Source organism: Miniopterus schreibersii (assembly GCF_964146895.1).
Source record: "Miniopterus schreibersii genome assembly, chromosome: 19".
NCBI lineage: Eukaryota > Metazoa > Chordata > Mammalia > Chiroptera > Miniopteridae > Miniopterus > Miniopterus schreibersii.
Window position 1 is genome coordinate 12,924,979 of NC_138119.1, and position 14,593 is coordinate 12,939,571.

The 14,593-nt window shown below is 40.2% G+C and overlaps 1 protein-coding gene across 28 annotated transcripts in view; it reads left to right on the top strand.

Moving 5' to 3' along the window:
• Window positions 1–14,593, top strand: part of UBAP2L (ubiquitin associated protein 2 like) — a 42,227-nt gene that overhangs the window by 16,942 nt on the left and 10,692 nt on the right. For all 28 annotated transcript variants that reach the window (XM_081120621.1, XM_081120627.1, XM_081120620.1 and 25 more), the window contains 11 exons: window positions 1,466–1,551; window positions 3,597–3,768; window positions 6,437–6,635; window positions 7,249–7,526; window positions 7,676–7,848; window positions 8,723–8,912; window positions 9,607–9,661; window positions 10,278–10,452; window positions 10,786–10,858; window positions 12,513–12,708; window positions 12,801–12,889. In XM_081120621.1, coding sequence (XP_080976747.1) covers window positions 1,466–1,551; window positions 3,597–3,768; window positions 6,437–6,635; window positions 7,249–7,526; window positions 7,676–7,848; window positions 8,723–8,912; window positions 9,607–9,661; window positions 10,278–10,452; window positions 10,786–10,858; window positions 12,513–12,708; window positions 12,801–12,889 — 1,686 coding nt within the window. The remainder of the gene's footprint in view (window positions 1–1,465; window positions 1,552–3,596; window positions 3,769–6,436; window positions 6,636–7,248; window positions 7,527–7,675; window positions 7,849–8,722; window positions 8,913–9,606; window positions 9,662–10,277; window positions 10,453–10,785; window positions 10,859–12,512; window positions 12,709–12,800; window positions 12,890–14,593) is intronic.

Sequence of the window (14,593 nt, forward strand, 5' to 3'; positions counted from 1 at the left end):
TGTTCTGAGCCAGAACATTTGACATATGTTATATGAAGGAGACTGGGCATGAACAGGACTCTGTGGAACCAGACTATGGAAAGGGCAAGTGCACTTGTGTAAGTCCAAATATCTGATTGTTGGATTTATCCCAGGAAGAGATGGTGGTTGGGTAGGGCAATGGAAATGGAGTTAGATAGGTAGCACATTAATAGCTGCTGGTGGCACGTGGCTCTACTTGGAACAGTTTGCTATTCACATTTAAGCATTGGTGTATGGTCCTGTAATTGGCTTGGAGGTGGGTACAAAGGGAGCGTTAAAGTGCCAAGTCCTCAAGTCTATAATCTGGTTGGCTCTGGAACCCTTTTAAGTTACTTGAAGCCCAAATTTATAAGTGCAGTTGAGATGAATATGTAGAATTGGCTATCTTCCAGCTTTACTCAACTTGGAAACCTCATAGATGGGTGGCATGAGATGGTACATAAACAAGTTCTGTTAATTCACTGGAGTAGTACCCCAGTAAAAGAATTTTGCTGATTCCTGCTCACCTCAAGCTTTTGCTATGAATTACAGTTATCGGTGATCTTGGATGAATTTCCATTCTAACATTTTTAATCTACTTATACACATATGTTCAGGCAAGACAGCTTTTATGGTAAGAGGAAATGATATGTCAAACTGTTTTTGGTTGGCTAGGTCGGCGTTTTAAAAGTTTCAGGTGCATCAGCATCAGGGTGATTATTTTCTATTGTAGCTGAGCTAGATTGCATTGTGAATATTTTCTGAGATTTGGCTTGTCTACTAAGCAACTTTCAGAGAATGATGTATTTGGGGAGGTGGAGCCCTTCTTTTTAGAAAGTCAAAACAAAACCAAATCAGCTTTTGAATAGTATGAAGAATTATTCCCAATAATTGCTTACCTGATTTTAGTGTCTTATAGTGGAGAGGCTAGGTGTAATAAAGTCAGTATGAAGGCAACAATTGCATATGGTTAAAATTATTCCTGAAAAGACCTTAACTCACTAGCACTTGGGCCCTAACTACTCAAAAGCCAAGAATTAACTTTTTTTTTCTTTTCTTTAATTTCTGTCTTCGTCTTGGCTGTCATTTTCCTTTCTTTGAGAGGAATAGTAGAAGATAAATTATGGTTTGGATAGAGGTGGGAGTGGGGAACTGTAATGGGAAAATATAAAGGGGTTTTCTCCGTTTTTCTGTCTAGCAAGTATATTCACCTTCTGTAAGTTTAGTGTACATATTATGTAGCTACTATATATTTTTGGGTTTCTTGATTCTCCTCTCTTTTGATAAAAATCATTAAGCATATATAGAAGGGGCTTCAGAGTCGATCCATTCAGGATTCTTCAGAGTAGTTTCCTCTTCAAAGGGTTTTCCTTTTTTCTTGATGAAATGAATTCCCCTTACTTATGCAAGGATTCTGACTATAACCTACCTAACACTAGGAGTGACTAATTTCTCTGTTTTCCAGCTTTCTGAGACCAAGATCTTCACTGCCTCTAATGTGTCTTCAGTGCCTCTGCCTGCAGAGAATGTGACAATCACTGCTGGTCAGAGGCAAGTGTGTGGTAAAATTCAGTATCTTTTCCCAAACGGATCTGCTGAGGTTGCTGTAAGGAAGAGTGGCAGTGGACCTTTACAGGCTTCCATGGTGTTGGTAGTAATGATGACCAAATCAGTTTAGGTTCTCTTTAGTTGATTGATAGATTTATAAGAGCTGATAATAGTTAATTTACTGAATAGAAGTCCCTATATTACAGTGTTAAAATTGATTCTCCCCCCCAAATAGCCATTTAATTACATAGGTAAGCATTATAGGCATTGATTAAAACTTAGCATGATATAATTTGTCTTGCAAAGAAAAGCTAAAAGTGGAAATGTTTTCATTTGTTTCTGAATTTGCAGAACTGTTCAGTAGCTTCTCTTGCTTTATAATTATGATCTCTGTCTACTGTGCCCACGGAATATAGTGATCATTTTTTCCCCTAGGATGTGGCTAATGAACTTTTTAGAACTTGAACCTAGGTATTGGGGTCAGTAGAGAGGATACACTCATCACAGAATGTTTGTATCCCCTGAAAGCCTTTTGGATTATTTCTAGACCTGGGTATGATAGTTGCTGACTCAGAAGATCCTAAAGTGTGATAGGAATGAGGTATTAGGGATGCTGTTACTAGCAGTAATGTGTATTTTTTCTCACACCAAATATCTGTCATTTTTCCACACCAATTCTACAGTTCTCAGAAACCAACTAAGTGTTCAACAATTCAATTCTGACACTAACTATCCAGAGTTAGCACAGACCCAAGTTAACGCCGCAGTCCCACAAGACTGCCCTTGCTTCAGAGGGCAGCTGCAAATGGGTGCCCCAGCTACCCACACTTCCCTATTGGCTATAAATTTGGGGATATTCCCTCCTCAGGTTCAATAATTTGCTAGGAAAAAAAAAATTTGCTAGAATGTCTCATAGTACTCAGGAAAGAGATTCTCTTGCCATTGTTTATTATAACCAGTATTCAGAAACAACCAAGTGGAAAAGATGCATAGGGCCAGGTATGGGGGGTGGGGACAGAGCTTCCGTGCCCTCTCTGGTTGTGCTGCCCTCCCAGCACATTGATGTGTTCACCTACTCAGAGCTCACTGTATCTCATTGTTCCAAGAGTTTTTTAAAATCAGCTTTATTATGTAGGCATGATTGATCTGTCACCAATGATTGAGTTTAATGTACAGCTCTCCTCCCTTCCTAGAAATGGGTGGAGTATAGTAGGACTGAAAGTTCTAATCCTCTAATCACATTATTGGTGTTTCTGGTCACCAGATCCAGTTTTGCAGCTCTGTGGGAGACCCCACCCTGAGTAACCTCATAGTTGAAAGGGGCTTATGTGTAAAAAAGACCACTCTATCACTTAGGACATTTTAAGTTAGGAGCTCTGTGCTGAGAACTGGGGGCAAAGTACAAATACATTTTTATTATACCATAGATAACTTTTGAAATTTTATAAAAGTAGGGGAAATTCCCCAAATTTTTCTTGTTGCAAAGCCACTTGAAGATGTGAGCATTCTAGTATTTAGTTTTACATATTAAATATTGGTAATGGCAGGTATTCCATATTAAAAAATGACATGTAAAAATAGTAAATTTTGCCCTGTCCAGTGTGGCTCGGTTGGTTGCGTGTCATCCCATGTACCAAAAGGTCACTGGTTCAATTCCTGGTCAGGACACATAACCCAGGTTGGGGATTCGATCCCTGGTGGGGTTGTGCAGGAGACAGCCGATTGATGTTTTTCTCCCTCCCCCTCTTCCTTCCTCTCTAAAAATCAGTTTTAAAAAATTAGTAAATTTTGGCCCAATCATTGAGCTGCTGTATTAAAACTAGCATTTGAAATTTCATTAAATTAACTTCACTAAAATAAAATATTTAAATAACATTATTATGGTTGGCTCTTGTATGTCAATTACTTTTGATAAATTAAGCATTTCAGTGAGGACTTTGTGTTTCTGGGAGTGACTTCATTTTAATCTAACCATAATCTGAGTTGGGTGTTGGGGAATGCTAGAACGTTCAGTCTTACTCATCAAGATTTTCTCTCCTCTCTACTAGAATTGACCTTGCTGTTCTGTTGGGGAAGACACCATCTTCAATGGAGAATGATTCGTCTAGTCTGGATCCATCTCAGGCTCCTTCTCTTGCCCAGCCTCTGGTGTTCAGTAACTCGAAGCAGAGTACCATATCACAGCCTGCTTCAGGGAACACATTTTCTCATCACAGTATGGTAAGTAGGAAACATGGTGTTTCCTAACCCAAATTTCTGCCAAACCCTACCGTTATATACAGTAATTCTATTGACAGTCAAAAGTTTGGGGTAGATAAAGCATCCTCTTTTGTCCTCTTAAGCAGCCCTGGGTGTAGAAATGTTGAGTTGGGTAATTAGGGATAGCTCTAGGAGAGGAGTTAGCTTCAGACACACTGAACCTTATAAAAATGAGTTAACATAATTTAATACTCATTGTGCTGAACATTGTTTGCTGTTCTTGAGAGAAAAATCAATGGTATCAGCAAATTTTAATCCTTTGCAATAAGGAATTGTAGCAGTTCCCTATTTCTTGATAGAGCAGAATTGCCATATATGTTTATTTAAACCAGACATTTCTGGACTAGGTTTCCAGAAACTAAGGGTCTTCCGGAATCTGCCCACTTTTAGCTGTTTCTCCCTTTTTCTGTAAGTGGGGATAGGAGTGCTTGCTCTACGGATGATGCATTATATAATTATGCATTTGAAACCTATATAATTTTATTAACCACTATCACCCCAATACATGTAACTGAAATTTTTTTTTAACTTTATTGTTCACACTATTATAGATATCCCCATTTCCCCCCACTTTGCCCACCCTCACCAAGACCCCGCCCCCTTTCCCCCAAATTTTAAGTGCTTGCTCTGCCTATCTTACAGGGCTTTAGGAAGATAATGGGTAAGAGCTGTACAAATGTGGTGGCAGTAGTGGTGTTATTTATTAATAACCTAGAACACTTACAGCACGTGACTTGTTGATTCAGAACATTTTTTAAAAATTCAAGGTCATTAACTATGGCAAAGGAATCATTTAAGCTAAACAGATGATGCAAGGACCAGTTTTCTTATAGTAAATCTTAAGAGGTACTGTCTTTTCTCTTTATTTTTCTTTGCATTTCCTTTCTTGTCTGTTTTTTGGTGGAGAAACACTATAGTATTAAAGAGGCAAAAGACCATGTGTGTGCATGTAATTTTATTTTTCCGTTAGTAGGGTTATAGTAATTATTTTAACTAGAAAACTGCTGAGCTGGCCTCTAATCCAGAGTTCTGTCAGTTTTTAACTGTTGTCTCAAAATGGTTTTTTGTGCTAATAGTAATTTGGTGGTTGATATTCTGCCATAAGTGAAAGGTGACAGGTGAGAAAAAGTAGGAAAGAGGTGACGCGGAAAGGATGGGGGATTAAAAAGATAAAGAAGAAAGAAATAAAATGGGACAAAGGTGGTTAGAAGGTGAAACAGATCAGGAAATAACTACCAACCTCTAGGAGATATGACTGGAAAATGTGGTTAAGTGTGCTATGTCTCTTATTTAAATTGCCTTTTTGAAGTTTTCAACATACTTTCATATACCCTAACATTTTATTTAATGTGTGTCATATGATATGTTATACTAAAGTTATTCTGTTCTCATTACCTGTATTAATCACTGTGCTATTTATGTTTCTTTTCCATTGAGAATAACCTTTAGAGAATTGATTTCCCTTAAAATTTAACAGATGTGAATAATACAGAAGCCCCCTATTGTCATGTACAATATGTGAAGATTAAGTAATTTTCTATGCCTTTAATATGCTTTGCACTTGCAGAATATTGGGTAATCATTGCTGTGTGAGATCATCTCTGCCACAATCCCATACTTTGAACTAGACTTCTGGTTTTGTTTGTTTGTATAATCTTGGGATAATAGACTGAAGTGGGAGAAAATGTCTTAGCTTGAGTTGGATAGACTGGTTCTGTATGAGAAAGCATTGCTCAATCATGGCGGTGATGATATGGTTAAATAAGAATTTAAGGAAAACGAGATTAAATCTCCTTGGAGGTTTCTTAGAATAGTCAAGGTCACATGGCTCATCTTCTGGACTAGGCTGATAGTTTTACTTGGTATATCAGGCAATGGGGAGAATCTCCTAAAAGCATTAAGGGTAAATTTTGCTTTGTTATCACGATTACCCTGTAAAACTTGGCTACACACAGAGAAAACAGTTAAATCATATTGATTCATTTGATTGTCTAGTGCAGAAGTTTGGATGGCCCCTAACGTTGTCTTTGCTTCTATGCTAGCTATTAGCAGCATTGAGATGAGGATCCCAGTTAGTTGTTTTTGTTCCTTTTGAGCTATGTAGTGTAAAGGGCAAGGACCTTAATGGCTAAAATAAAATTTTATACTAACTTCACTTTAATAATCAAGTATAGGTTGATTTTAAACTTTAAAAAGAGAAAAAATCCTCTAGTCATTAGAGCTTTATTCCTGACATGGAGGAAGGAGGAAGCGTTGATAAAGGTATAAATTTTAATAGCTCTCATTTCTATTGAGTATTTACTGGGTGTTATGCACATATTAAATGCTTTACATACATTATTTGTTTAATCCTCATACAACTTTATGAAGTACTACTTTTATTTCTATTTTCAGATGAGGAAAGTGGGGTACAGAAAAATTACCTTTCCATGGTTACATAGCTGGGATTTGAATCTTGATAGTCTGACTCCAGAGCTTGTGCTCTAAATGGACTATGCTGTGTACTCAGTCTGATGACAATCTTTACTTGTCTCATTTATACTGGCTCTAACCCTGGATAAGTGTCTTTTTGAGTAGCTGAACAAGGTTGTTGACTGTAAATTTCTCTAATATCTATGTTGATTTACAGGTGAGCATGTTAGGGAAAGGATTTGGTGATGTCAGTGAAGCTAAAGGTGGCAGCACCACAGGCTCTCAGTTCTTGGAGCAATTCAAGACTGCTCAGGCCCTGGCTCAGTTGGCAGCTCAGCATTCTCAATCTGGAACCACCACCACCTCCTCTTGGGACATGGGCTCTACCACACAATCCCCATCGCTGGTGCAGTATGGTGAGAAAAATGGAAAGTGAATTTAATTCTTTAAGCATTGGAGCATTACTGTCAAGAGGCAGGCAGGAGTCGGGGGTGGAGAATGTGTCCTGAAGTAAGGAGAAGGGCTGTCAACTGGCTAGTTTCCCCACACTAATTTACCCTAGTTAGATGGGCTGATTTCAGAAAGCTGAGGAATAATAAAAAGTCGAGGCTGTAAATTATTTCATTAAATTTACCTATATACATAGTTGTAGTTTTCTGTTGACCTGAGGATTATTTGGATTTCCCTAGATATATCTTCAATGTTTGAAAAAAGCATATCCCCTTTGGAAAGGTTCATGGACTTGGCCATTTTAGGACTTTATATTCTAAACATGGGCAGTTCCTAGATTCCTGTTCTACACAGGCAGGGTAATAATGTTGATTCAGTTGGGCTCCTAGGCTGTACATAAGAACAAATATGGTCCAGAGATTGTCACCTACAAAAATGGAATTATATTTTAAAAGAGGACCTGTTTATTTGATACTCTGATCCTGAGGACCTAGCTTATGAGTCTAGAGCAGGATACTAGCATTTTCTTCAGGTTCACCATTATTTTTGGCCTTATACATATTGGGTTTTCTCATGCAGATTTGAAGAACCCAAATGATTCAACAGTGCACAGCCCCTTTACAAAGCGCCAGGCTTTTACCCCATCTTCAACCATGATGGAGGTGTTTCTTCAGGAGAAGCCACCTGCAGTGGCTACCTCCACAGCTGCACCTCCACCCCCCTCTTCTCCTCTGCCAAGCAAATCCACCTCGGCTCCACAAATGTCTCCTGGGTCTTCAGACAACCAGTCCTCCAGCCCTCAGCCGGCTCAGCAAAAACTGAAACAGCAGAAGAAAAAAGCCTCCTTGACTTCTAAGGTACTTGAACTTTTAGATACAATCTTAGGATAAGAGGGTGTATGATTTGGGAATTGAGATTGTAAGGGTATAGTTTGTGAAATTGAAGCAAGAGTTTTTTTATTAGTCTTACAGTAAGGTTGCAATAAAACATTTTTTCCTCTCTACAGATTCCTGCTCTGGCTGTGGAGATGCCTGGCTCAGCAGATATCTCAGGGCTAAACCTACAGTTTGGGGCATTGCAGTTTGGGTCAGAGCCTGTCCTTTCTGATTATGAGTCCACTCCCACCACGAGCGCCTCTTCAAGCCAGGCTCCAAATAGCCTCTATACCAGCACGGCCAGGTAGAGGAAACATCAGTCATAAGACTTCTTTTATTAGGCTTTTACCACTTTTTCTAATTCTCTTGTTTTTTCTTTGAACTTTGGGGTAAAATATTACTAGGATTATCTGTAACTCTAAACAGATAGAAATATACTCCTTGAGTACTTCTAGAATGCCCAAGCGCAGTTCTTAACAGATGTGTACAGTACCTCTAATGGAAAGTATCTTGGCATCTGCCACAGCTAAAAATGCTTTTGACACTTTCAGCCCTTTGGTTTGGAACTTAGGCCTAAAAAGGGTATAACTTTGAACTCCTATGAAGGAGGTAGCATTGATATACAGATTAAAAGAAATGTTTCTAGTGGAAACTTTCCTATCTCCTCTGATAGCTTCAGGAAGTGCCATCTGAAGCAATAGAAAATCCTGGAGGGATTTAGGGGACTGGGCTGTTTTTCTCAATCCTAAAAGTTCCTCTCAGAGAGTTCTACCAGTAACCTTATATTTAATGGGGTTTTAAAAACAGCCAAGGGCTCAGAATTCTTTAAAATGCATATGAGCAAAAGATAACTTTCTCCTGCTTAGGGTTCATGCTGTGATGAACGACCTAAGAGTAGTGTATCCTTTCTGCTGACCTTTAGCCTCTTTTTCTTGTAACAGCAGAATGTAAGGGGACAAGAAATGTTTTAAACTCCATTTTTAATTCAAATACCTAGCTCTGTTGGATGTGGAAATGCCTTCAGTTGTTGGGAGAAAATAATGGTGGCTTCTTTTATTTGTTGCGGGAAATTTTCTTTTTGATTATAATCAACTTTAGTAAATCTCCACCGTTTCCTTGGTACCAGTCAATCTGCTTTATTTCATTTCTCTTGAGATTTTCCTTCTTTTTACCCACAGTGAATCTTCATCCACAATTTCATCTAACCAGAGTCAGGAATCCGGTTATCAGAGTGGCCCAATTCAGTCGACAACCTATACCTCCCAAAACAATGCTCAGGGCCCTCTATATGAACAGAGATCCACACAGACTCGGCGGTACCCCAGCTCCATCTCTTCATCGCCCCAAAAGGACCTGACTCAGGCAAAGGTAGTAGCTTTACAAGCCCCTGGGCATTGATTAGAATAGTGGGCAGAGGCCGTTTAATATTAGTGTTTTGTTTCTTGACAGATAGTGTTAAGATACCTCAGAGGTGCTGGTTGAGAAGCTGATAAAAGCACATTTCTGTGGTTGGTGAAATAAAGTTATTTTTAGCAAAATTGGCAACTCAGAACCAGAAAACTATTCTCTTTGCACTAGAGTCATTCTCGTTCTCTAGTAGAATCAGTCTCAGTACCTGTTTTCTCTTTCTGGAAGAGCTGATTGCTAGAGTTCTGGGTGCATATCAGTAGACCTCACCTTGCTATGTCTTGGCTTGATGAGGGGGATAGCATATGACAAAGGCGATGTGGAGTGACTGTCAGATGCAGCTAGAAAAATAGGTGGCTTGGCTGAACTGCCTTACTCCCATATCCTCCCCATAGGGATCACTGGATTTGGGCCTTTTCCTGTATCTATTTTGGGTTTGGGATCTATTCAGCAGTTTGGGGGTTGCTTTCTGTTGCTTTGGGTCACACAGGGTTGGTATGTACTTGTTTTGTTTTTAATTTTTGTTTTTATTTTGTTTGGCTAGCCTACATTTAACCCTTTGATTAACTTACAGGATTTCTCTGGAAATTAAGCAGAGTCAGTGCTAACTTAATCTGTTCACTTGAGTTTGTTTATCCTTTCTTTTTCCTATCAGAATGGCTTCAGTTCTGTGCAGGCCACGCAGTTACAGACCACGCAATCTGTTGAAGGTAAGTGTTCTCCAGGTTTTTCCCTCCCAGTTTTAGTATGTTTTTCTTGTCCTTTCAGTATTTTTGCATATCCTGGATTGTAGTGAAAATAGCCCTGGCTCAGTGATCAAAACACCTGGTTATAGTCTTAGCTTGGTTTTTTCTTGTTTAATCTCAAACCATCCTAACTTTTAGGTTTTCTGTCTTAAAATGGTGATAATCCCATCCCGTTGGCTCCCTTCACTGGATTAATGAGATCAGTGCTGTGGAATGCTTGGAACTGAAAAACAAAAGGATTCTACCTAAACACAAATGATCCATTATTAAGTAACTCACACTCTTGTCTTTGGGATAGCCTAGGACTATAGTCACCTCTCATTTCTAAGAGTTTTTAAAAAATATGTTTTCATTGATTTGAGAGAGGAAGGGAGAAGGAGAGAAACATCAATTGGCTGCCTCCTGCATGCCCCCTACTGAAGATTCAGCCCGGGCATGTGCCCTGACCTGGAATCTAACCAGTGACCTTTTGATGCATGGGATGACGCTCAACTGAGCCACACCAGCCAGGGCGTCACCTCTCATTTCTTATAGACACTCCCTTTCCTCTGGTGAGGTGACTTACTTTCTTCATTTCCAGGTGCTACAGGCTCTGCAGTGAAATCTGACTCACCTTCCACTTCTAGTATCCCCCCTCTCAGTGAAACGGTATCTGCAGCTTCCTTATTGACAACAAACAATCAGCACTCATCCTCCTTGGGTGGCTTGAGCCACAGTGAGGAGATTCCAAATACTACTACCACACAACACAGCAGGTAATTCGGGGTGAAGATTGGAGGTTGGAGTTGGTAAAGTAGCAGTTGGTGAGAGCTCTCTGGTTCTGTCTTATCTTCTCTACCTCGCAGAGACACATTAGCTAAGTAGATGACCTAAAAGCTATGGGAAGTAAAGACAGGAGGATTATTTTGCCTTTTCGACATCCTTTCTACCTTTGACTGCTCACTACCCCTGTCTGGCTGTTGTGCTGACCATATTTCAGATATCCTTGGTCCTATATTCTGCCTTATTTTCTTGCTGTATTCTTGATTGAAGCTTCAGGTCAGGCGACCATAACACTGTGGTTTATGGCAACCTCTTTTTTGTTACAGCACGTTATCTACTCAGCAGAATACCCTTTCGTCATCAACATCTTCTGGGCGCACTTCGACATCCACTCTTTTGGTAAGCATGGTGCAATGAGAGAAGAAACGTGTGTGTTTTTTTACACTTATAATTGTCCAACCATAAGATTCTCCTAAGACAGGATTCTGAGGTGGCAAGATGATAATTGATCTGAGATTGTAGGAAAGGAGTGAAAGGATTTTTGAAGTCAATAGAGGCAGAAAAATCCAGAAATATTGCAGAGCTGTGGGCTAATTCTCAAAGCCCTAGAAGTGACTTTCCTGAATCTTTATATGACTTTTTTTTTTTTTAACACTGAAGCTGAGTGGGGCTTAGTATGCTATGATAAATTCCACAAGAATATCCCTAACTGGTGCGCCCATTTTTATTCCTTGGTCTGGGATATGCTGAACATGAATCCTGAAAATAATCAGTGTGAGTCTGAGCATCCTATGAAAGTAGAACCAGATAAGAGCTTGTGGTCAAAGAATTAATCTCACTTGTGATTTATAACAATTATTTGTTTAAGCTGAGATGGTAAGGAAGACAGCTAACTTAAAAAAGACCCATTTTGGGCAAAGGTGTCTGGTTTGTCAGAAGCCTAGGGGAAGACATTGGGAGTTAAGGCTTTCTTAGGAGTCTTTTGTTTCTCAAATATACTACTTCAGGTTTAAGTTTATTAGAACTTGTATTTTTTTCTCTCCCATGAACTGGTCTTGTGCTGAACTAATGAAGAAATTAAGTTATTAGCAGCATTGAGATGAGGCTCCCAACTAGTTGTTTTTGTTCCTTTTTAAAAAATCCTCACCTAAGGTGAGGACATACTTAGAGGAAGAGGGAGAGACAGAGAGACGGGAAAGTATAGGAGAGAAGGCTATGATATATTTTTCATATTTAAACTATCTGTCTTCTTACTGGCCAACCAGTATTGGTTTCTGGGGAGTTTGTCTCTGCTCTGTCTGCTGCCTTTCTGAACAGTGTGATGCTGTGCAGTGGGTCTTTGGGTACCATTCTTGTCAGATGACTCTTGGGGAATGTGTATCTGTAAAGTATTTAGTAATTTCTTTTAACTACTTTGGCAGAGGGCACCCTGATACCCTCCCTCAACCTTTTTTTTTTTTTTTTAAATGTTTTTATTAATTTCAGAGAGAGGAAAGAGGGGGGAGAGAGAGAGAAACATCAATGATGAGAGGGAGTCATTGATTGGCTGCCTCCTGCACTACCCCTACTGGGGATTGAGCCCACAACCCAGGCATGTGCCCTGACCGGGAATCTAACCATGACACTCAACCACTGCGCCATGCCGGTCAGGTTCCCTTAGCCTTTTTATTCATGTATTTATTTTTTTTTTAATCCTCACCTGAGGGTATTTTTTCCATTGCTTTCCAGAGAGAGTGGAAGGAGGAGGGGTGGGGGACGGACGTCGATGTGAGAGAGGTATCGATTGGTTGCCTCCCTCACACACCGCCACTGGGGCTGGGAATTGAGCCTGCAACCGAGGTTCGTGCCCTTGGCTGGAATCTTACCCGGGACCCTTCAGTGCACAGGCTCACACACCAACCACTGAGCCAAACCTTCTAGGACTCCCTCGGCCTTTTTATGGGAAGTTGACATTATGATACATAATCAACAACAGGGATTGTTTATCTTTCCTGACCAGTTAGGCTAATTGCTGTTTCCTCCTCCTCTCTTCTACCACTCCCTCTTTTTGAAGCACACAAGCGTGGAGAGTGAGGCGAATCTTCATTCTTCCTCCAGCACTTTCTCCACCACGTCCAGCACAGTCTCTGCACCTCCGCCAGTGGTCAGTGTCTCCTCCAGTCTCAATAGTGGCAGTAGCCTGGGCCTCAGCCTCGGCAGCAACTCCACTGTCACAGCCTCGACTCGAAGCTCAGTTGCTACAACTTCAGGTATCCCTGTGTAGAGAAGGTGGATGGCATCCCTTTGGGATGAAGGAGAGAAGTAATTGTGTGATAGGATAAAAATGTAATTTCTCTTTTAGGAAAAGCTCCTCCTAATCTCCCTCCTGGGGTCCCGCCATTGTTGCCTAATCCGTATATTATGGCTCCAGGGCTGTTACATGCCTACCCGGTAAGTGAGACTGAAAAGGTCTTCTCCAAAAGATAAAGCTGGTGTGGCTACTTTTTGTAGCTCTGGTTCAGGTGGAAGACTATAATTAAAATATAGAATAGATGAGTGGTTGTTACATGAAAGCAAGACTTTAATCTTTGTAGTGTTGAGAAAAAACATTTTTTAGAGAGGAAGGATAGACTGAGGCCAGGCCCTCTGTTGTATATTTTCTCTGTGAAACATATTCCGGGCCTCAGAAGCCAAAGGCCTGAGTGTCTACCTGGTATCCTTTTCAGTTTCTTAGAGAATTATTTTCTCTAGTTGATTCCCTATCTCTGAGGGTCTTTGCTGGCTCTGACCTGGTCAGAGCAGAGTTCCCTGACTCTATTGGGACTACCTGAAAATAGGTGGCTGAGAGTAGTAGCTTTTTGCCCTGGTATATCTTCTGTCAGCTTCATGTATTCATTGCCTATTTAGGTAAAGAGTATTTATTAATTTTTAAAAAGACACTTACTTGTTCTTGTCCCCAGAGAGTCTAGGTGAATATTTTTTAATGACACACTACCTTAGTACCCGGACATTAGAGAAAATAAGAGTAAAATACGAATCCTTTCTGGGAAGGAGATAAACAGCATGGAGTTTCCTCAGAAAATTAAAAATGGTACTGCCGTTTCACCCAGCGATCCCACTTTGGGGATATATCCTAAAACCCCCAAAACATCAGTCAGAAAGAATATATATGCACCCCTTTGTTCATAGCAGTGTTATTAAAAATAGCCAAGATTTGGAAACAGCCCAAGTGCCCATCAGTAGATGACTGGATAAAAAAGCTGTGGGACAGTCACACCATGGAATACTATGTAGCTATAAAAAAGGAGTATCTCTCACTCTTTGAGACAGCATGGATCGACCTGGAGATTATTATACTAAGTGAAATAAGCCAGTCAGAGAAAGACAGATATCACATGATCTCACTTATTTGTAGAATCTAATGAGCAAAATTAATTGACCAACAAAATAAGTCCTGAGGCATGGAACAGTATGTTATATCTCAGGGTAGCGGGGAGTGAAGAGAGATAAACCAAAGAACCTATGTGCATGGCCCATGGACACAAACAGAATGGGGAAGGCCTGGGGGCGGGGCTCTAGGGGCTAGGTGGATGTGGGGCAAAGGGTGGGAAATGTGTGGGATATCTGTAATACTGTCAACAATAAGAGTGGTGAAAGTGGACATCCCTGTCTTGTTCCTGTTTTTAATGGAAGTTACTGTCAATAATAAAATACTGTATATATTAAACTTTAAAAAGATTTTTTTTAAATTGATTTTTAGAGGAAGGAAGGAAGAGAGAAACATCTGTGAGAGTGAAACATTGATAGGCTGGCTGCTTCCTGCATGCTTCTTACTGGGGATTGAGCCTGCCACCTGGGCATATGCCCTGGCAGGGAATCGAACCGGCAACCTTTTGGTGCATGGGACGATATCCAACCAACTGAGCCACACTGGCCCAGTGATGAGCTATATTTTGAAGGCCATAAGAGACAGACTGGTGGAACAGAAAGTAAGAGCAGGCTATTCATGTATGACTTGCGTCTACTCTACTGCTGCCCAGAGGCCAGTCTAGTTGAATCACCAGTATGTACTTCAGGAATACTTCAAGACATTTTATGAATCATTTAATCTCTTTGTACTTCACTTCTTTCCTCTTAAAGGAAATTGAAGGAAAT